This window comes from Heteronotia binoei, chromosome 3 (genome assembly GCF_032191835.1).
Source record: "Heteronotia binoei isolate CCM8104 ecotype False Entrance Well chromosome 3, APGP_CSIRO_Hbin_v1, whole genome shotgun sequence".
Taxonomy (NCBI): Eukaryota; Metazoa; Chordata; class Lepidosauria; order Squamata; family Gekkonidae; genus Heteronotia; species Heteronotia binoei.
Window position 1 is genome coordinate 19,477,010 of NC_083225.1, and position 21,615 is coordinate 19,498,624.

At 48.9% G+C, this 21,615-nt stretch overlaps 1 protein-coding gene across 1 annotated transcript in view; it reads right to left on the bottom strand.

Annotated features, from left to right (window-relative positions):
* Nucleotides 1-21,615, bottom strand: part of SUGT1 (SGT1 homolog, MIS12 kinetochore complex assembly cochaperone) — a 49,418-nt gene that overhangs the window by 18,981 nt on the left and 8,822 nt on the right. Inside the window, exons 3-10 of the mRNA XM_060233553.1 lie at nt 20,086-20,176; nt 19,587-19,656; nt 14,940-15,010; nt 14,083-14,136; nt 8,676-8,695; nt 7,634-7,683; nt 4,131-4,227; nt 1,070-1,177 (exon numbers count right to left, since the gene is read on the bottom strand). Coding sequence (XP_060089536.1) covers nt 1,070-1,177; nt 4,131-4,227; nt 7,634-7,683; nt 8,676-8,695; nt 14,083-14,136; nt 14,940-15,010; nt 19,587-19,656; nt 20,086-20,176 — 561 coding nt within the window. The remainder of the gene's footprint in view (nt 1-1,069; nt 1,178-4,130; nt 4,228-7,633; nt 7,684-8,675; nt 8,696-14,082; nt 14,137-14,939; nt 15,011-19,586; nt 19,657-20,085; nt 20,177-21,615) is intronic.

The window sequence follows — 21,615 nt, forward strand, 5'->3', positions numbered from 1 at the left end:
CACCCTGTGAGGTAGATGAAGATATTGGATTTATATCCCGCCCTCCACTCCGAAGAGTCTCAGAGCAGCTCACAATCTCCTTTCCCTTCCTCCCCCACAACAGACACCCTGTGAGGTAGATGAAGATATTGGATTTATATCCCGCCCTCCACCCCGAAGAGTCTCAGAGCAGCTCACAATCTACTTTACCCTCCCCCACAACAGACACCCTGTGAGGTGAGTGGGGCCGGAGAGGGCTCTCCCAGCAGCTGCCCTTTTGAGGACAACCTCTGCCAGAGCTATGGCTGACCCAAGGCCATTCCAGCAGGTGCAAGTGGAGGAGTGGGGAATCAAACCCGGTTCTCCCAGATAAGAGTCCGTGCACTTAACCACTACACCAAACTGGCTCTCCCAACACAAGAAAGAAGCACGTGAGCACACATGAAGCTGCCTTTCCCCGAATCAGACCCCCTCCCCCCCAGGTCCATCAAGGTCAGCGTTGCCTACTCAATGTGGGGCCAGGAGGCGTTTGTGCGTTTCCTGCATTGCGCAAGGGGTTGGACTAGATGACCCTGGCGGTCCCTTCCAACTCCTGATACTATACTCAGAGGAGCAGCAGGCTCTCCAGGATCTCAGGCTGAGGTCTTTTCATACAACCCACTTGCCCGGTCCTTTTCAACGGAGATACCGACCCTGAGACTTTCTGTATGCAAGGCATCCTAGGCGGCATGGCTCGAGTCTCTGCTTAGCACGCAGAAGGTCCCCGGTTCAATCCCCAGCATCTCCAGTTAAAAGGATCAAGCAAGTAGGTGATATGAAACACTGGAGAGCTGCTGCCAGCCCGGGTAGGCAAAGCTGACCTTGATGGTCTGACAGCTTCAGGGGCTACCACTGAGCCACACCCCCTCCCCAAACAGCAAGGGCTTCTGGGACCAAGTGCCACTCTGCCCTTCTGGCTGCAGAAGAGAAACCGTGGGGCAGAATGGGTGATGGAGCCCCCTGGCACTCTCGGGGCGGGGGGAGGGGAGGGCTGGCCTATTTTATGTGATTAAAAAACACAAAAGACTGAATTTGCTCTTTAAAAAGTCACCTTTGTAGAAAGCACTCTGGATGTACTTTGTTCCGGAACGATGGAATGAAGAAGATGGAGCTTTAACCTGTAGTCTTCCTCCGGGGAAACTCTCACCAAGACACTTAGCTGAGGAGAGAGATAAAATATACCAGAAGTCAACAAAACGAAAGTGTTGCCGCTGTTTTTAGCTTTGTCTTCCAGAGAAAGTAAAAGTGAAAAGCACTTCACTGATAATTCCTCACGCAGCGTCGCTCTAGACAGAGACTTCCAGTGCTACTTTTTTTACACCGGCTTATTCAATAGCTAATTCAAGACGTGCTAGAAAACCCGCACAGGAACAAGAAGATGCTCAGAAAGCTTTGTTAGGTCAGCCTGACATTCATTCTTTAAGTAAAGAATATTGCAACTTCAAAAAGTTATTCCCTGACCCCGTGTGCGATCACATTTATTCCTAAGGTTAGAAGGTAGCTGTGCTAGCCTGTCTCATTACCAGGGCTGATTTCTCCGTACCTACAACCCTTCTGCACATCACACCTGTCCAATCACGCCTGCTGTTGTCACTTGGCCTCTGAAAACACTTCGCTCGGCGAGATATAAGGAGGGATGGGCTCACAGCCTAGCAGCATCGGAAGAAGGGAGCAAACCCTGCCGGAAATTCTGTTAAGTCTCTAACAGGGGTGGCCAAACTTGCTCAAGAGCCACACGCGACTCTTTCACAATATTGTGCGGCTCCCAGAGGCTGAAGAGGAACTTAACGCAGGCTTACTCTTAAGCGAGCATGCTTAGCATTGGGACCTCAATCAGCCTCAGAGCACTGACCTACAGGTAGGCGACTATTTCGGCCATGTATGAAGCGGGGAAGGAGGGGGAGATAGGCAGGCCTGCAAGCTCTTCTCCTCTACCACAGAGATCGCCCAGAGACCTAAAGTGAGAAAAGAGAGTGCAAAAGGTGAGGGAGCCCCTGGAAAAGGGGGACGGAATTAAACAGGGCAGCACAGAGTTCCCACTTCAGTTTCATGGCTCCTGTAAGAGCTATATTGACTAACCTTGGTGTCAAGGCAAAGCTTAGGGGAGGGACGGTGGCTCAGTGGTAGAGCATCTGCTTGGGAAGCAGAAGGTCTCAGGTTCAATCCCCGGCATCTCCAAAAAAAGGGTCCAGGCAAATAGGTGTGAAAAACCTCAGCTAGAGACCCTGGAGAGCCACTAAAGGGGAGGGACAGTGGCTCAGTGGCAGAGCATCTGCTTGGTAAGCAGAAGGTCCCAGGTTCAATCCCCGGCATCTCCAACTAGAAAGGGTCCAGGCAAGTAGGTGTGAATAACCTCAGCTGGAGACCCTGGAGAGCCATGAGTGGGGCTGTGGCTCAGTGGCAGAGCATCTGCTTGGTAAGCAGAAGGTCCCAGGTTCAATCCCCGGCATCTCCAACTAAAAAGGGTCCAGGCAAATAGGCGTGAAAATCCTCAGCTTGAGACCCTGGAGAGCCGCTGCCAGTCTGAGTAGACAATACTGACTTTGATGGACCAAAGAGGGTCTGATTCAGTAGAAGGCAGCTTCATATGTCCAAAGAGAGATGCACAAAGATGCAAATGGTGGTCAGTGATTTATAAGGTACGTGGGTGTTTCCTTCTCCCATCGGTGCCATAAAATAACTCCCTACATTTTCCTATGCTGGTTTTATGAGGACAGTTATTCCCAGCTTTTGTAAGTCTCCTTCTAGCATGGTCATGTTGTAAAGCATCTCACCTTTCTGTACAAAGAATTTATTAAGAGTTTTAATAAATACACGCGTGTAACATTTGTTCCTGTATTGCGGCTTTCGGACATCTGACATTTATTCCACGTGGCTCTTACGTCGAGCAGGTTTGGCCACCCCTGGTCTACAAGGTGCTGCTGAACTTTCACTCTCTTCTGTTGCCACAGACAGACTAACGTGGCTCCCCATCTTGATCTGTCTTGAAGTCGAATAACCAGCTTTGAGTCCAGGAGCAGCTGAGAGACCGGCAAGACTTCCAGGGGATGAGCTTTCCAGAGTCAAAGCTCCCTCTGTCAGATACCTGGGAGTTCATTCAAACTGGGTTGGATCCAGAGGCGCACTTCTCCTCGAGCGAGGTGGGGCTGGCAAAGTCCCGTGACAGCCACAACCCGACTGCTCACCAAAAGTCCTCTGACTGCAAGGAGCGGCTTTTGGGAAGATGGGAAGATGCGGGAGAGGCCCGCTTTGCAGCAGAGTCACACTGGAAGTCCTCTGGATCCAACCCAAGGGAACTGTCAAACAGGGAGAGGCTAAGAATTACAGTGAGCAAGCACTGTGGCACAGAAAGAACACAGACACACACCCCTCAGAAAATCTCTCTTGCACTGTTGACTAAAGCCTCACTTTCCCCCCCCCCCCCCGGCTCCACCGCAGGCCACAGCCCCCACCAAGCAAGTGGCTGCTCGTTTGCTCTTGGGCCGCAAAATCCTCAGTTACCGGGAGAGGTCAGGGCCCTGCGGGATATTGGACAATTCCGCAGGGCCTGCAAGACAGTCCTCTTCCGGTTGGCCTATAACTGACCGACACTAAAACTATCAAACATCGAAGGAAGTTATAGATAGCACACTGTTGGATTGATGTACTTATTGTAATGTTTTTTAATGTCTTAATTATGTAAACTGTTTTGTATTTAAAATTCAAATTTCACTGTTAGAACCTCTGTGCTGTGAGCCGCCCTGAGCCCGCTTCGGTGGGGTAGGGCGGGATATAAATCGGAAGGAAGGAAGGAAGGAAGGAAGGAAGGAAGGAAGGAAGGAAGGAAGGAAGGAAGGAAGGAAGGAAGGAAGGAAGGAAGGAAGGAAGGAAGGAAGGAAGGAAGGAAGGAAGGAAGGAAGGAAGGAAGGAAGGAAAGGAGGGAGGGAGGGAGGGAAGGAGGGAAGGAGGGAAGGAAGGAAGGAAGGAAGGAAGGAAGGAAGGAAGGAAGGAAGGAAGGAAGGAAGGAAGGAAGGAAGGAAGGAAGGAAGGAAGGAAGGAAGGAAGGAAGGAAGGAAGGAAGGAAGGAAGGATTCACTGGCCAAGAATCTCAGTGAGCGGCATCCGACACTTACCTCCTTCTCAGAAAACTGCACACTGACATCCTCCTTCTTCGCATTCTTGATCATGATTGTAACGATCACATGGGACTCTGTCTGGTACCAGTCGTGCCTGAAAGGAGCACAAGCCTTACTTTAATGAGGCCGTGCCTAAGCAGACTCCTACTCCCAGGAAAGCATTCCGAGGAGTAACGCTTTAAGTGTTTGCTTCAGTTCTGTACCTTGAGTGGCTGCATGAGACATTTCCCACTTTTCCCTTCTCCCCTTTTGAAAAAGCGGGGACTAGAATCTTGATAGCATTTTGCAGATGGCCCTTGCTTCCGAAGACCTGGATCTCCAAATACGCAGACATTAAAACACAGCCTGGGTGCAACTTGTGCTCCAAGGAAAGCTGGGGTTTCTTGGAACCCTGTGCAGTTTCTCGGTGAGAAAACAACAGATGTCCTCCTGAAAGGTGGTCCATCCGTCACTGCGGACCTTACTCTGCGACAGACAGCTGGTGGGTGGGGAGTGTCTCCAGAGGCATGCAGCTGAGCCGAGAAATGGGGAAACGCAAGAGGCCCAGCCAGCATTCTAGGGAAGAAGCAAGACGGACCTCTGGCTTAAAGTGGGAGGGAGGAGGGGATGCTAGGTGACTTCCACATGCTTGCTTCCTCTCCAGCTAAATGAACATGGGTTGGCCAGAGATGGAGCCGCAGCTGCTCCACTGTTCAGGGGCACACCCCCGCAGATTACACAACCTGGCACCTCTGCAGGGACCAAAATTTGTGAATTTCGTGCATAGTGCAGGGGATTGGACTAGTTGCCCCTGGAGGTCCCTACCAACTCTAGAATTCTGTGACAGGTAAGGACACAAAGCTTAATGGAAAAGGAAAGGTCCCCTGTGCAAGCACCAGCCGTTTCAGACTCTGGGGTGACGTTGCTTTCAAAACGTTTTCACGGCAGACTTTTTACGAGGTGGTTTGCCATGGCCTTCCCCAGTCATCTACGCTTTCCCCCCAGCAAGCAAGGAAAGGAAAGGTCCCCTGTGCAAGCACCAGTCGTTTCCGACTCTGCGGTGACGTTGCTCTCACAACGTTTTCACGGCAGACTTTTTACGGGGTGGTTTGCCATTGCCTTCCCCAGTCCTCTACACTTCCCACCGCCCCCCCCCCCAGCAAACTGAGGACTCATTTGACCGACCTCAGAAGGATGGAAGGCTGAGTCAACCTTGGGCCGGCTACCTGAACCAGCTTTCGCTGGGATAGAACTCAAATCGTGAGCAGAGAGTTCAGATCACAGTACTGCAGTACTGCTGCTTTACCACTCTGTGCCACGGGGCCGCTAGGCTAGAGGGAAAGGAAAGGAAAGGTCCCCTGTGCAAGCACCAGTCATTTCCGACTCTGGGGTGACGTTGCTTTCACAACGTTTTCAGGGCAGACTTTTTACGGGGTGGTTTGCCGTGGCCTTCCCTGGTCATCTACGCTTTCCCCCCAGCAAGCTGGGGACTCATTTGACCCACCTCAGAAGGATGGAAGGCTGAGTCAGCCTTGAGCCGGCTACCTGAATCCAGCTTTCGCCGGGAAAGAACTCAGGTCGTGAGCAGAGAGTTCAAGATCACAGTACTGCAGTACTGCTGCTTTGCCACTCTGCGCCACGGGGCTGCTTACAAAGCTTAATGAGAGGAGCATAAATGCTGAAATACCAGCGACTGCTCTGCAGAGGTCCTGGATTACGCGACCTCTTCACTTGGGATTTGGAGAAAAAGCAGTGGAGCCACCACAGAACGGCTGCCCAGGGGCACCCTAAGCCCACCCCTCCACCACAGACTATTAAATAAAGTTTTGTTTAAATGGAACGTTCAGGGAGGAAAACAGAAGCTTTCTGTTTCTGTCGGGGCCAAATTCAATACTACTTGTCAGTTAAAATTTGGGGTGGCCTTAGTTAATGTCTGCAAAGTCTTTACAGGACAAGAGACTCTTAACAAGGGAGATCCCATTGAAACCAATACGGAGGAGTCCATATTAGAACATAAGAGAAGCCATGTTGGATCAGGCCAATGGCCCATCCAGTCCAACACTCTGTGTCACATAAGAACATAAGAGAAGCCATGTTGGATCAGGCAAATGGCCCATTCAATCCAACACTCTGTGTCACATATATATATATATATACATGCACACAAACATACACACACATATACATATATATACATATACATATATATATATATACTGTGGCTAATAGCCACTGATGGACCTCTGCTCCATATTTTTATCTAACCCCCTCTTGAAGCTGGCTATGCTTGTAGCCGCCACCACCTCCTGTGGCAGTGAATTCCACATGTTAATCACCCTTTGGGTGAAGAAGGACTTCCTGTTATCCGTTTTAACCTGACTGCTCAGCAATTAAATTGAATGCCCACAAGTTCTTGTATTGTGAGAAAGGGAGAAAAGGACATCTTTCTCTACTTTCTCCATCCCATGCATAATCTTGTAAACCTCTATCATGTCACCCCGCAGTCGACGTTTCTCCAAGCTAAAGAGCCCCAAGCGTTTTAACCTTTCTTCATAGGGAAAGTGTTCCAATCATTCTAGTTGCCCTTTTCTGCACTTTCTCCAATGCTATAATATCTTTTTTGAGGTGCGGTGACCAGAACTGCACACAGTACTCCAAATGAGACCGCACCATCGATTTAGACAGGGGCATTATTATACTAGTATTCATGATATTCCTGAGTACAGTGGATTTTATTGGTCATGCATGAAGATATCCTGGACGTGACAGGAGATGCTAGGAGAATGGGGTGCTTTCCCCTGGCTGCCAAAATCTTGTCCCTGCTCTGCTCTTCGGCTGAGACTCTTGTGCAGTCAGGGCTCCCCCCCACCCACCCATCCTGGTGCCACTGAACACACCGGTTGTGCTACCTACCGGAACTGAGGAGCTGCAGAAGTTGCAGAGGAGCGTGTTGAACAGAGGGCCAATGTTGCAATACAAACACTTGCCCCCCCCCTGCCCCCCGCTGAAACATGGCGGACAATTAGACTGTTCTTAGCACCTTCACAGCCCAGACTAGCCTGATCTTATCAGAGACGAAGCGGAGGCAGCCCTTGAATGGGAAGCACCGTGACGTGCATCTTCAAGCATTGGCCACGCCCCACCAGCACAGCCTCTACCTGGGCTACCACACACCCCATGGGCAACGCTCCCCGGCGTCTGTGAAACATTACGCTGGATGCAGCTCAATGTTTTTGCACTGCTTAGTAATTCAACAAGCAAAATGCCCCAAACAGTCTGATTTATTGCGTGCTGCATCTTTGAAACGAGCGCACAATGGAAATAAGCAAAAGTGACATAGATAATGCCCAAAGTCCAGAGGGGAAAAAAACCACGCGACCTCAGCTCCTCATTGTAAACTGGAGAACCGCACTATGCAACTACCGTGAAGGTTTGTTACACGGACAGCCAAGACCACCCGTGGAGTACTTCTCACGCTTAGGAAAGTTATACAAAGGAAAGAGAAAAAAACCAACTCTTACTTGAACTTGGGCGTCTGAGACTGGTGCTGCAAGGCCTTAGAGTCCTCCAACTTAATGGAAAGAGATTCAAGAGTTAGTTTAGTTTATTTGTGATTTGTATCCCGCCCTTCCCACCAAGGTGGCTCAGGGCGGCTCACAACACATGAAATCCGACATAACAATATTAAGTTTAGGCATTTACACAGTTAAAAACATTTAAAATATAAAAACATTAAAACAAAGCAGAGGTCTAATAGAGCTACACTTAGTTTCCTATGCCAGTTAGTTATAGGCCAGCCGGAAGAGGGTTGTCTTACAGGCCCTGCGGAACTGAGCAAGGTCCCGCAGGGGCCTCACCTCTTCCGGCAGCTGGTTCCACCAGGAAGGGGCCATTACAGAGAAAGCCCTGTCCCTGGTAGATTGCAGGCGGGCTTCCCTTAGAATAATTATTCCCTTAGAATAATTTAACAGTGTTTTCAAACGGTTTCTCTTTTTTAACTGCACAAAAGTACTATCTATAACAACATATGTACATGAAACTAATAACCTCCCCCCGCCACGGTGTGTAACATTTTAAAAAGTGAAGATCTTGGGGGGGGGGGGGGGGGGATGGGAACCCAAGGTCACGAGTACCCAGCAAAGTCCAAACCCTGGTGCTGCCAGAGAGGTGGGTGGGCTGCCCTCACCACTTCAACCTCAACTGCAGCAGAAGCGGCTTGCTGGGGCACCCAGCAACCCCCTCCTCATCCAGCAGCCACAATTATTTTGTAAAGCTTGCCACTGGGCTCGAAATCACTCCCAAGATTGACGTACTAAAATTAACAGAGCAATCTTCTGCAGTCACTCTGGTTTTAGCGCAGTGAAATCGACAGGCTTACAGTGGAACAGCTCGACGCACCACTGTTAAGACAAAAGGCAACAGATTCCCCAGAGGGAAAAGAAAGTCACCACACTTCAGAGTAAAACGCAGCTCTTAGGCAGATGGAAGAAAAGGCTGTCACCCACTTCAGAGAAAGCGTTATGCTTCAAAAAATGAGAATACACGAATTAGGAAGAACCTTACCACTTCAGCCTGCAATTTTCCTGCAAAGCAAAAGCAAATTGCATCTTCAGGGGCCGGGGAAGCACATAGAAAAGAATCAAAACACATCTTAAAACATCTGAATAATCCCCATGAAGGTTCAGAGTCACTGCGAGGTTTCCCTCGGGCACAAGGAGCTCCACCTGCAAGACTTGGCTGTCTCATCGCCCCCCCCCCCCAAGCAGTTTGACATAGCCCCGCCCCCCCAATCCCGCTCCAGGCAGGGGGCCTCTTTCCCCAGGATTAGGAGTTTAAGGAGGCCAAATGTGGGAAGAACTCTTTGCACCCTGGAAAGAATTCTGGCGAGTCCAAGCCCAAAAAAAATTCCAGGTAATAGGGACACTAATGCTTTCTGCTCCATTTGTGTTTGGCTAAGAGCCAGTTTTTGCAGAGATTTTCAGCTTGATAGCCTCTGGTAACACAATCGCCCGAGCAATAGGGAAGAAAACATCCCGGGGATAACAATCTCAGTAACCACAGATTCGAAGCCAGAAGAAATCATGCCTTGCAGGCCGCCTACACGCTTCACTGAAATCACCACATATTGCAGGCTATAGGATGCCCCCCCACACACAACAGGGCAAGCATTAACACCTGACGACGAAATCTCATGATTTCCGGAACTTTCGAAGGTTTTTAAAATCATATTCAAGTGCAAAAGCAAATGATTTCATTCCAAAATACTTTCTTTTTTTTTTTTGCAAAATTTTAAAAATGGCAACAGATAAAAAGGCCAAGTCCTGCTAAGATCTGGATCTTTGAACTATACAAACGGAAGGTGCTGGTTTTAACCTTTAAGGCCATCCGCAGTCAGAGAGCTGCATACCTCTGGGGCCGCCTCTCTCAATATGCCCCCAATAGAGCATTACGGTCGTGGACTAAAAATCTCCTGGTGGTCCCCAGCTTGAGAGGGCTCTGGCTGTCCTTGGCCTTTTAGGCCCCGCCTCCTGCCTGGTGGAACTATCTGCCAGAGAACAGCCATGCCCGGCGGGATTTACTGCCTTTCCACCGGGCATGCAAGAAGAAGAAGAAGAAGAAGACATTGGATTTCTATCCCGCCCTCCACTCCGAAGAGTCTCAGAGCGGCTCACAATCTCCTTTCCCTTCCTCCCCCACAACAGACACCCTGTGAGGTAGAAGAAGACATTGGATTTCTATCCCGCCCTCGACTCCGAAGAGTCTCAGAGCGGCTCACAATCTCCTTTATCTCCCTCCCCAACAACAGACACCCTGTGAGGTAGATGAAGATATTGGATTTATATCCCGCCCTCCACTCCGAAGAGTCTCAGAGCGGCTCACAATCTCCTTTCCCTTCCTCCCCCACAACAGACACCCTGTGAGGGAGATGAAGATATTGGATTTATATCCCGCCCTCCACTCCGAAGAGTCTCAGAGCGGCTCACAATCTCCTTTCCCTTCCTCCCCCACAACAGACACCCTGTGAGGTAGAAGACATTGGATTTCTATCCCGCCCTCCACTCCGAAGAGTCTCAGAGCGGCTCACAATCTCCTTTATCTCCCTCCCCAACAACAGACACCCTGTGAGGTAGATGAAGATATTGGATTTATATTCCGCCCTCCACTCCGAAGAGTCTCAGAGTGGCTCACAATCTCCTTTACCTTCCTCCCCCACAACAGACACCCTGTGAGGTAGATGAAGATATTGGATTTATATCCCGCCCTCCACTCCGAAGAGTCTCAGAGCGGCTCACAATCTCCTTTCCCTTCCTCCCCCACAACAGACACCCTGTGAGGTAGATGAAGACATTGGCTTTATATCCCGCCCTCTACTCCAAAGAGTCTCAGAGCGGCTCACAATCTCCTTTCCCTTCCTCCCCCACAACAGACACCCTGTGAGGTAGACGAAGATATTGGATTTCTATCCCGCCCTCCACTCCAAAGAGTCTCAGAGCGGCTCACAATCTCCTTTACCTTCCTCCCCCACAACAGACACCCTGTGAGGTAGATGAAGATATTGGATTTATATCCCGCCCTCCACTCCGAAGAGTCTCACAGCGGCTCGCAATCTCCTTTCCCTTCCTCCCCCACAACAGACACCCTCTGAGGTAGATGAAGATATTGGATTTATATCCCGCCCTCCACTCCAAAGAGTCTCAGAGCGGCTCACAATCTCCTTTATCTCCCTCCCCCACAACAGACACCCTGTGAGGTGGGTGGGGCTAGAGAGGGCTCTCCCAGCAGCTGCCCTTTCAAGGACAACCTCTGCCAGAGCTATGGCTGACCCAAGGCCATTCCAGCAGCTGCAAGTGGAGGAATGGGGAATCAAACCCGGTTCTCCCAGATAAGAGTCCGCACACTTAACCACTACAGCAAACTGGCTCTCTGGCAGAGATGTTCCACCAGGCCTTTGGTTGAGGACAGCAAGTGGTCTGGCACTCTCAGGTTTCTCCCCCCCAGGGATACCTGCCCCTTAGAAGCTCTGGGGAGTTGCCATTTAATTCAATGTATTTGCCATCTGGAACTGCTTTCATTGGGAACCTCAATGTGTTCTCATGTCAAAATTTAATCCAAATTGTTTTAGACTGCTGTTTTTTTTTTACTCTAATGTAAGCTGCCCTGAGCTTTTTGGGGAGGAAAGGGTGGCCTGAACGTCTAAATAGATAAATATACAAACGAAGACCCTTTCAACCCAAACTTTGAATTATTCATACGCTAGACTAAGGCGTTTGACATCTCTTCCGGCCACTTCTCAAAATGATTAGACCAACCGTTCCCAGAACCTTTAAGAAAACGTGTTTAAAAACCCAAATTCTGCACACAGTCCCTGGAAGATAAAATGGTTATGGCTAAGCATCTAAATGCCGGCTAAACTTTGGTGCCAAGTCCAAAATGATTAAGCCTTCGCGGAAGTCAGAAAATGAATTCCCAGTGATGAATCCCAAATTGAGGATGATACATAAAGATGGAAATAGGCTGGGGGAGGGACAACCTGAACGCCACTGCCCACTTATTGTTAAAGTAGTTTCTGCTAAAAGGAAACTATTCTGTGTACTCAAGTCTACGGTATTTTTCTAATAGTACTGACCTGCGACGCACCTTGCAGAATTCTAATAAGGTTTACAAAGACTGCATAAAGATCCAAGAGGGTAGCCGTGTTGATTTGAAGCAACAGAGCAAAGCTTTAGTCCAGTCGCACCTTTAAGACCAACAAAGTATCGTACAGGGTATAAGCTTTTGTGTAAGCTTATACCCAGAATGAAACTTCATTGTCTTAAAGGGGTTACCGGACGCAAACTTCGTTCTACAGATTGCAAATGCGAGCTTTCAGCATTTCTGGCATTATAAAAATCTCGGATTCAAACGGACGCCTTTCACAAGGTCTTAATTTGTATCCTCACCCACTGTTTTAATTATCTTTCAAAGAGACCAGATCCAAACGCCTATGGATGGACTGCAGCTCCCAGGGATCTGTTTGCCACCCACAAGCTATTTCCTGAGAGTTTGCAGGGTGGGAGGAGGGGAGGATCTCTTTCGGTATTACTATGGGATGTTGACTAGAAAGCCGGATCAGAAGAAGAGACTGGCAGGAAAACAGACACTTCCTCTGCAAGTGAAACAAGAGCTCACCCAAGGCTGGGATTTCCAATTCCTCCTTCCACTGCCTCCAAAGGTCCCCCCCTTCCTCCTTCAGGGAGGGACGGTGGCTCAGTGGTAGAGCATCTGCTTGGTAAGCAGAAGGTCCCAGGTTCAATCCCCAGCATCTCCAACTAAAAAGGGTCCAGGCAAATAGGTGTGAAAAACCTCAGCTTGAGACCCTGGAGAGCCGCTGCCGGTCTGAGTAGACAAGACTGACTTTAATGGACCCAGGGCCTGATTCAGTAGAAGGCAGCTTCATGTGTCCATATGTCCCCTGGAAACTGCTGAGCCCGGCGCTTTAGACCCCCACCTTCAGACCCCCACCTTCAGACCCCTGATTCCATCTCGGGTCAGCCTTGCTTTGCAACCCCAGAGCCTTGAGTCCCCAACCTGTCCTTCGACTGCATGGCTTGGAATCTCTCTCTCTCTCTATTTCAAATCAGTTGCTACAGGAAGTCAACAGGTACCATTGAGAAGAGAAAATAATCAAGAGACTACAGCTGTTCTGCAAATCATGTTTCTTTTGTTTAATGGCGAGTCTGAATTGGCTTCAGAACTTCTGGGATCTTCCTAGATAGATTTGACTCAACCAGCATTTTTTTTTTAGTCTAGACTAAGTTCTCTTTGCATCGCTAGGAAAAGTACCCTTTTAAAATAGCATCTTACAGCCTGCCCTTGACTTCTGGTAGCGTTTGAGAAATGAGCTACAAGATCTGCACTGGAAAAATGCCACCAGCCAGATTTTGAGCCTGTTCCCTTTCAGTCGGTGTGGCCTAATGCAGTGACAAAGCAGAAGAATCTGAAGAGAAACAGCCACGGGAAGACGGATGCCCTTTGCTTTGCTCTTCTGCTCAGTGGGGAAGGCATGGAATCCATCCCCTTACTGTGTCTTTTTGAGGGAACACAAATGCCCCAACAACCTTCAAAAACTCATCCCGTTAAGTTCAGAAGAGGAGCTTATTCTGAGCAGAAAGAAAAATCTGCCTTTCCTTTTCTGGCTTCTCAGCAACTTTATGAGGGGAAGCAGCCAGGCACCATCCGCTAGGCCCGGATTCAGCTCCAGCTGAAAGAACAGGCAGTTTTAAACTGGCCTGTGGGCCACATGTGGGCACATGGACAAGAGACATGGCACGTCCGCTCAGTAACATGCAAGTACAAGCCCTTCTTCCCGAGATGGTCAAAAACACACACAGAGGAACAGGAAAAGAAAAGCCTCCTCCTTACTGGAGAGCCAGTTGGGTGTAGTGGTTAAGTGTGCGGACTCTTATCTGGGAGAACCGGGTTTGATTCCCCACTCCTCCACTTGCACCTGCTAGCATGGCCTTCGGTCAGCCATAGCTCTGGCAGAGGTTGTCCTTGAAAGGGCAGCTGCTGTGAGGGCCCTCTCCAGCCCCACCCACCTCACAGGGTGTCTGTTGTGGGGGAGGAAGGTAAAGGAGATTGTAAGCCGCTCTGAGACTCTTCGGAGTGGAGGGCGGGATATAAATCCAATATCATCTTCTTCTTCTTCTACTTCTGGCAACCACAACCACTAGAAAGGAAAGAGGTGGCAACTTGGGATCTTCCATAGCCAGGATTTTTACTTGCTATTCTTTTTTTTCCCTGGGAAGCACTTTCTAAGGCAAGCTTTGAAGCGTGTCTTCAATGTGACCCACGTCAATAAGTAGAGTTTAGACTAACAGCAGCTATGAGAAGGGTTTCCACGGAAGCAGGGGAGTGGAGGTGCATTAGGAAAACAGGCCCAGATTCCCCCCTGCTAGCAGAACAGCAAGCTAAATAAAGTGTTGCTTACTGTTAAAAGCTTCTTCACATCTTTTAATCCAGACAGTAAACGTCTCGTCCGCACCTAGCAAGCAAACACAAAATGAAAGCAGCATCCAACTCTTATGATTCGATGATCAAGATACCCCAAAAGATTTCCATTTGCACAAAGCGAACAAGCTCCAGTTATACTGAACTGTCCTATAAGCTCTTCTGAATGTCATGCTCTTTGGATTCTGAAATTCCCAACTTTACATTACACAACTGCCAAAAAAAGGGAGGGAAGTATGATCCATTCAGCTTTGATAGACGTGAACACACCAGTGGGATGGGATTAACTACGATATTAACAGCGCAGAAAGTTTAACAATATTTTGTGTCGCTTTAACCTCAGTAGAACAAAATTTGAGATCAGTGGCACCTTTTAAGAGCAACAAAGTTGAATTCTGGGTATAAGCTTTCGTGAAAAGGTTCACATCCAGGGGAGACATTACTGTTGGGGGAAGAGATCCACATGATCCAACCTACCGTGTGCTGTATAACATCCTACATTTCGTTACTAGGCAATTACATCCTCCTGAATTAAATAAGATGGCACTTGCCCTTGGAGGATATGCAAGCAGATCTAATTGGATACAACTGCACGGATTTCCTGGTAGAGATCTTTGCTCCTCCCTCACCCCAACCAGGAGACCCTAAGGAACAGCCAGAGAAACAGCTGCAGCCCTTTTGCCCAACAGACCATGCTGGGGGGGGGGGGGGGGAGATGGGATGGGGAGAGCACAATTTCAGCCCTCCAGATGCACATCAGTTGGGATTATGCTCCTTGCAAGCAATCGACATACGGCTCGTGTGCTTTTGAAATTTAACAAGCAAGATCATACTTACTATTCAGCTTCTGTCCTTCAGTGAAAGACCTCATCGCAGCTCTGTAGTTCTCCATGTGGTATTCACCTATCCTGATGGGTGCACAAAGAGAAGCATGAAATCCTGCTTCCACCATCCCCAGGCTATCAATGACAATCCCGTGGCGTTCAGATCACCAAAGGTGATCTTCCATTCATGCACAAGGGGTGATTACAAGGAGGTCTGCGCTGCGGCCTTTGGAGCACTACCTGCACAGTACTGGTCATCTTTAAAAAGACATTGCAGAGCCGGGAAAAGTTCAGAGGAAGGCAATCAAGAGGATGAGGGGGATGGAGCGGCTCCGCAAAGAGGAAAGGCTGAAGAGCCTGCGACTTCTCAGCGTAGAAAAGAGATGATCGAGTGGAGACGTGGCAGAGGTTTATAAAACTACTCATGAGATGGAGAGAAACGACAAAGAGAAATTTTTCTCCCTCTCCCAAAATAATAGAGCATCCAGTGAAGCGGATGACCTTGACAGGCTGGAAAACTGGGCTAAAACCAATGAAATGAATTTTAACAGGGAGAAATGTCAAGTTCTGCATTTAGGTAGGAAAAATCCAATGCAGGGTTATAGGATGGGGGAGACTTGTCTTAGCAGTAGTCTGTGCGAAAAGGATCTAGGGGGTCTTAGTGGATCATACGCTGAACATGAGTCAACAGTGTGATGCGGTGGCTAAAAAGGCAAATGCAATTCTGGGCTCTATCTACAGAAGTATAGTGTCCAGATCACGTGATGTGATGGTATCGCTTTACTCTGCTCTGGTAAGACCTCATCTGGAGTATTGTGTTCAGTTTTGGGCACCACATTTAAGAAGGATCTAGACAAGCTGGAATGGGTCCAGAAGAGGGTGACAAAGATGGTGAGGGGTCTGGAGACCAAGTCCTATGAGGAAAGGTTGAAGGAGCTGGGCATGTTTAGCCTGGAGAAGAGGCGACTGAGAGGTGATAGGATCACCATCTTCAAGTTCTTAAAAGGCTGTCATATAGAAGATGGTGCGGAATTGTTTTCTGTGGCCCTGGAAGGTAGGACCAGAACCAATGGGTTGAAATTAAATCACAAGAGTTTCCAGCTCAACATTAGGAAGAACTTCCTGACCGTTAGAGCGGTTCCTCAGTGGAACAGGCTTCCTCGGGAGGGGGTGGGCTCTCCTTCCTGGGAGGTTTTTAAACAGAGGCTGGATGGCCATCTGACAGCAGAGAAGATCCTGTGAATTTAGGGGGAGGTGTTTGTGAGTTTCCTGCATTGTGCAGGAGTTGGGCTAGATGGCCCTGGAGGTCCCTTCCAACTCTATGATTTTAGAATTCTAACATCAGGAAGAACTTCCTGACCGTTACAGCAGTTCCTCAGTGTAACAGGCTTCCTCCTCGGGAGGTGGTGGGCTCTCCCTCCTTGGAGGTTTTTCAGCAGAGGCTAGATGGCCATCTGACAGCAATGAAGATCCTGTGAATTTAGGGGGAGGTGTTTGTGAGTTTCCTGCATTGTGCAGGGGGTTGGACGAGATGACCCTGGAGGTTCCCTCCAACTCTATGATTCTATTCTATGATGGACACCAGGTTCACGTCAGACCAAAGGAAACCCTACTTGATACAGAGAGTAGTTAAAATGTGGAATTTGCTGCCAGAGGATGCAGCGACACTTGCTGGAATAAACAGCTTTAAAAAAGGCTTAGATAGATCTCCTGGAGGAGAGGTCTATCAGTGGCTCCTAGCCATGGTGGCTGAAGGGAACCTCCACATTCAGAGACGCTGATCATCTGAATCCCAGAGCCAAGAGGCAACATCAGGGGAATGTGTGTGAGACAGGTCGACGTCTAGATGGACTACGGGTCTGATCCAGCTCTTCTTCTGTTCTTAGATGGCTGGTAACCAGGGAAAGAGTTTTCTCAGCCATGGCACCAAAACTTTGGAACTCCCCATCCCATATGCCGAAAAGCATAGCTAAGATTTCCTTCAGCTACGAAGCAACGTTTTAGCTCTATGATTCTGAATGGGCACAGAGTGGCAGTTTGATGCAACTGTTTGGCCTGGCACAATGAGGAGGGGCTCAGAACTTCTAAGAGGCTCACTTTGCTGCTAACCACCAGGAGCTCCGGTGACTCAACATATGAAGAAGTACTGCCTATTCAGACCGGCAGCGGGTCTCCAGAGACTTTCACATAACCTGGTCCTTTTAACTGGAGATGTCGAAGTTTTTTCCATGCGAAGCAGATGCTCTGCCACTGAGCGCCATGTCAGCTGTGCGACCAGGGGCGGCCCTAGCCCTTCCGGCGCCTGAGGCAGCACAGCTCCGCCCCGAGTCACTGGGCCTGCCACCTACTCACGAGTAGGCACGGGGCTAACTGTGAGAAGGCGGCAGCCGCGGGGATATGCCAGAAGGGCTAGGGCCGGCCCTGAGGGAAGGGAAGGTGGCGGCCATGGAGGGGGGGGGGGGGTCGGGCAAAAAGGGAGGGAAAGGAAGGAAAAGTGCGGTGGCGATGGGAGGGTCAGGCAGAAAGGGAGGGAAGGGAAGGAAAAGTGTGGTGGCGATCGGGCAGGTGGGGTTCAGGCAGAAAGGGAGGGAAGGGAAGGAAAAGTGTGGTGGCAATCGGGCAGGTGGGGTTCAGGCAAAAAGGGACGGAAAGGAAGGAAAAGTGCAGTGGCGATGGGAGGGTCAGGCAGAAAGGGAGGGAAAGGAAGGAAAAGTGCAGGAGCGGCGATCGAGGGGGGGTCAGGCAGAAAGAGAGGGAAGGGAAGGAAAAGTGTGGTGGCGATCGGGCAGATGGGGTTCAGGCAGAAAGGGAGGGAAAGGAAGGAAGGAAAAGTGCGGTGGCGATGGGGGGGTTCAGGCAGAAAGGGAGGGAAAGGAAGGAAAAGTGTGGTGGCAATGGGAGGGTCGGGCAGAAAGGGAGGGAAAGGAAGGAAAAGTGCAGGAGCGGCGATCAAGGAGGGTCAGGCAGAAAGAGAGGGAAGGGAAGGAAAAGTGTGGTGGGGATCGGGCAGGTGGGGTTCAGGCAGAAAGGGAGGGAAAGGAAGGAAAAGTGCGGTGGCGATGGGGGGGTCGGGCAGAAAGGGAGGGAAAGGAAGGAAAAGTGCAGCAGCGGCGATCAAGGGGAGTCAGGCAGAAAGAGAGGGAAGGGAAGGTGCGGCAGTAGCGATGGGAAAGGTCAGGCAGAAAGGGAGGGAAGGGAAGGCACCAAAGCGGTGGCGTTGGGGGGGGATAGGGAAGGGAAGAGAATGTGTGTTGGCAGAGGCGATGGGAAGGTCAGGCAGAAAGGGAGAGAAGCGCAGGTGTGGTGGCGGCAGAGGGGAGAGAGGCAGGCAGGCAGGCAGGCAAACTAGGTGTTTGTCATGGGCGGGGGGGGAGCCCAATTTGGCGTGGCCTCCCTCCTGGCGCCCTAGGCAAGCGCTTAGTTTGCCTAGTGTGTGTGCCGGCCCTATGTGGGACCCACATCAGCAATACTCCGGTCCCAGATATGGCCGCTTCTGCAGTGCTGCTGGTCATTGGCTTAGATCTGACCGTCCATACAGGCCCCAGAAATGGTGAATTTTGTTAAGCTGCTTATGATTTCCAACTCGCTTTCCCCAGCTGACGTGTGTACGTGCATCAGAGCACAGGAAAGGCTATTGCCCTTACAAGAGGTTTTGTCTGTCTCTCCAAGACGGTGTGCAGTCGGAGAAGAATCCCCGTTTTTGGAGAGGAAAAGACTGGGGAAGATGAAGTGTGCTTAATTTACCATCCTGTTCCCCGAGTTCAAATACTTGCACTGATAGGGGAAAGTACTCATTTTGCTCCCTCTCCCAAAATACTAGAACTCGAGGGCATCCAATGAAGCTGATGGGCAGCAGATTTAGGACAGACAAAAGAAAACACTTCTTTACACAGCAAGTGATTCAAATGTGGAATTCACGGCCAGAGGATGTAGAGATGGCCACAGGAATAAACAGCTTTCAAAGGGGATTAGATTAATAGAGGATATGTCTATTAGCGGCTACTAGCCATGGCGGCTGAGGGGAACCTCCGCATTCGGAGGCCAATCCACAGTTTGTTCCCATCAGCACCAAAACCTTTGTTAATGAAAAAAAGTATCATTCTACTCAGGGCTTCTTCCGAGTAGGAACACAGTTCTGGCTGGCTTGTTGTCAGGGTGTGTGGCCTAATATGCAACGAGTTCCTGCTGGGTTTGTGTGAACCTATGGTGCCATGAGTGGGTGTGGCCTGATATGCGAATGAGCTCCCGCTGGGCTTTTTCGACACAGAATGCCCTGATTCTACTTAATTTCTGACTTATACTAGGAAGAAAAAAAAATACCCAAATCATTCACAAGGCGCAAGCTAGTATTCAGGAAATGGTACCTCTGAAACCAGCTACCCTCTTCCGGCTAGCTTACACCTAGCTAAGATGAGAAACTCAATGTAGCTTGCCAGACTCCTGTTTTTTATATATATATATATATTTGGAATGTTTACTGGTTTTTAAGGTTTTAACTGTTTTAAATGTTTAACTGTTTATATATTTAAATACTGTCTAATCTTATGTTTGACTAATTGTTGGGAGCCGCCCTGAGCCACTTGTGGGAAGGGCGGGATATAAATCTTAAATAAATAAATAAAAATAAATAAAATTTGCTAGAATTCCAACAGAAACCTACCCTTGTCTGAGAAAGGCTGTGGCGTTGCTTGGGTCAAGTGCCAGGGCATCCTTTGCATCTGTAACGGCATCTGCAAGAATAAGCTAATATTTATCTTTCCAGAAGTCCATTATATTACAGCCCATTTCCCACTGTCTCCACCGTGCAGCCAAGCAGAAACACAAAGTCTGTCTTGCCTGACTTTTGAGAAAAATAAGGCCCGCGGGCACACTGTGGTTGTAGATTTTTTTTTAAAAAAAAAACCCTGTTCCTGACTGCTATTGTAAAACTTAACGATTGCTCCTTGGAGCGTGTATTTTTATATACAACAATGTGTTCTATCTTCACATTCAAATGATTTAATTGCCTAAATGGATCGTTATCTCAACATAAAAAGGTTTCTTCAATTCAACGTCTGCGTGGGACAGAGAAGCAGTAACAGACAAGGAGAGGCACCAGGTATCAGCATTTTTTTAAAAAGCCACCCAAGATATTTTAGCATTTTTAGGATAAATGTTACCATGGTAATTCTGAAGAAGAATGTGAGCGGAAGCTCGTTGACAGTAATACCCCGAATTATCAGGCTGCTCTTTTAGTGCCACCGTCAGCTTCTGCAAGCGAAAATACAAAAAGAATTAACTTGACATTTCCTACAAATCCCTCCATAGCCTACAGTGAAATGTCTTGCTTGACACATCAAACAGAATCAATTTGCACAATTTTGCTTTGAGATTAATTACGCCAGAAGCAAAAAATGCTTTGGCTTGGAGAATTGCTGCGTACAGCAGAGATAAAAGCCTCACAGTGAACAGAGCTCCAGAGTCGAGAAACTCTAGTCAGAAAAAAAAAAAGAAGAAATTCTGTTCTGAGGAAACAACTCATTTATCAGTTGTGATACTAGCCGAACAGCCATTCTGATTTGTTCACAATGTTAACTTCAAATACACAAAGAAAATTTCGACTGAACCCCACATGTATTTGTTCACTGCACTCATACCCTACTTTTCTCCCCAGTGGGGGTCCGAAGTGACTTCTCCATTTCATCCTCCCCCTGAGACACGCTTTACACTCCAGCAGCAAGCAGTGCCCACCACACAGCATCTTACAGGCAAGGGCAGACCGCAAGGTCAAATGCACCCATATGGCTTCAAAGACAGGATCTTGTGGACTCAAGATTATTAGGGAGATTTCCAGCACTTCCCAGGAAAAATCAAGAAGGTGATGCTTTATTCTTCCCTTGTCTGTTTACAGAATCATTGAGTTGGAAGGGACTTCCAGGACCATCTAGTTCAACTCCCTGCATAATGCAGGACATTCACAAGTACCTCCCCCCCCCACCATACCACAGACCCCTGCTCCATGCCCGGAAGATAGCAGAAAACCTGGCCATACTGGCTTGGAGAAAAATTGCTGTCTGACCCCAAAGTGCTGAACAGCATTTCTCTGGGCATGTAAGAAAGAGCCTTGAGAACTAAGCACAGATGCAGCCCTTCCTGCCCGCCTTCTCATGAACTGCCTAATTCCCAGGATCTTCATTGCTGCCAAATGGCCATCTAGTCCCTGCTTTAAAATCTCCAAAAAAAGGAGAGCCCACCACCTCCTGAGGAAGCCTGTTCCACTGAGGAATCACTCCATCAGGAAGTTCTTCCTAATGTTTAGCAAGAAACTCTTGATTTAATTTCAACCCGCTGAATCATAGAGTTGGAAGGGACCTCCAGGGTCATCTAGTCCAACCCCCTGCACAATGCAGGAAACTCACAGATACCTCCCCCTAAATTCACAGGATCTTCATTGCTAACCCTATGGCTAACACAGAACCCATTGGTTCTGGTCTAACCTTCTGGGGCAACAGAAAACAATTTTGCACCATCTTCTATATGACAACTGTTCAAGTACTCATATCACCTCTCAGCTGCCTCCTCTCCAGGCTAAACATCCCCAGCTCCTTCAGCCTTTCCCCATAGGACTTGGTCTCCAGACTCCTGACCATCTTCGTTGCCCTCCTCTGGACACCTTCCAGCTTGCCTATATCCTTCTGAAATTGTGGAAC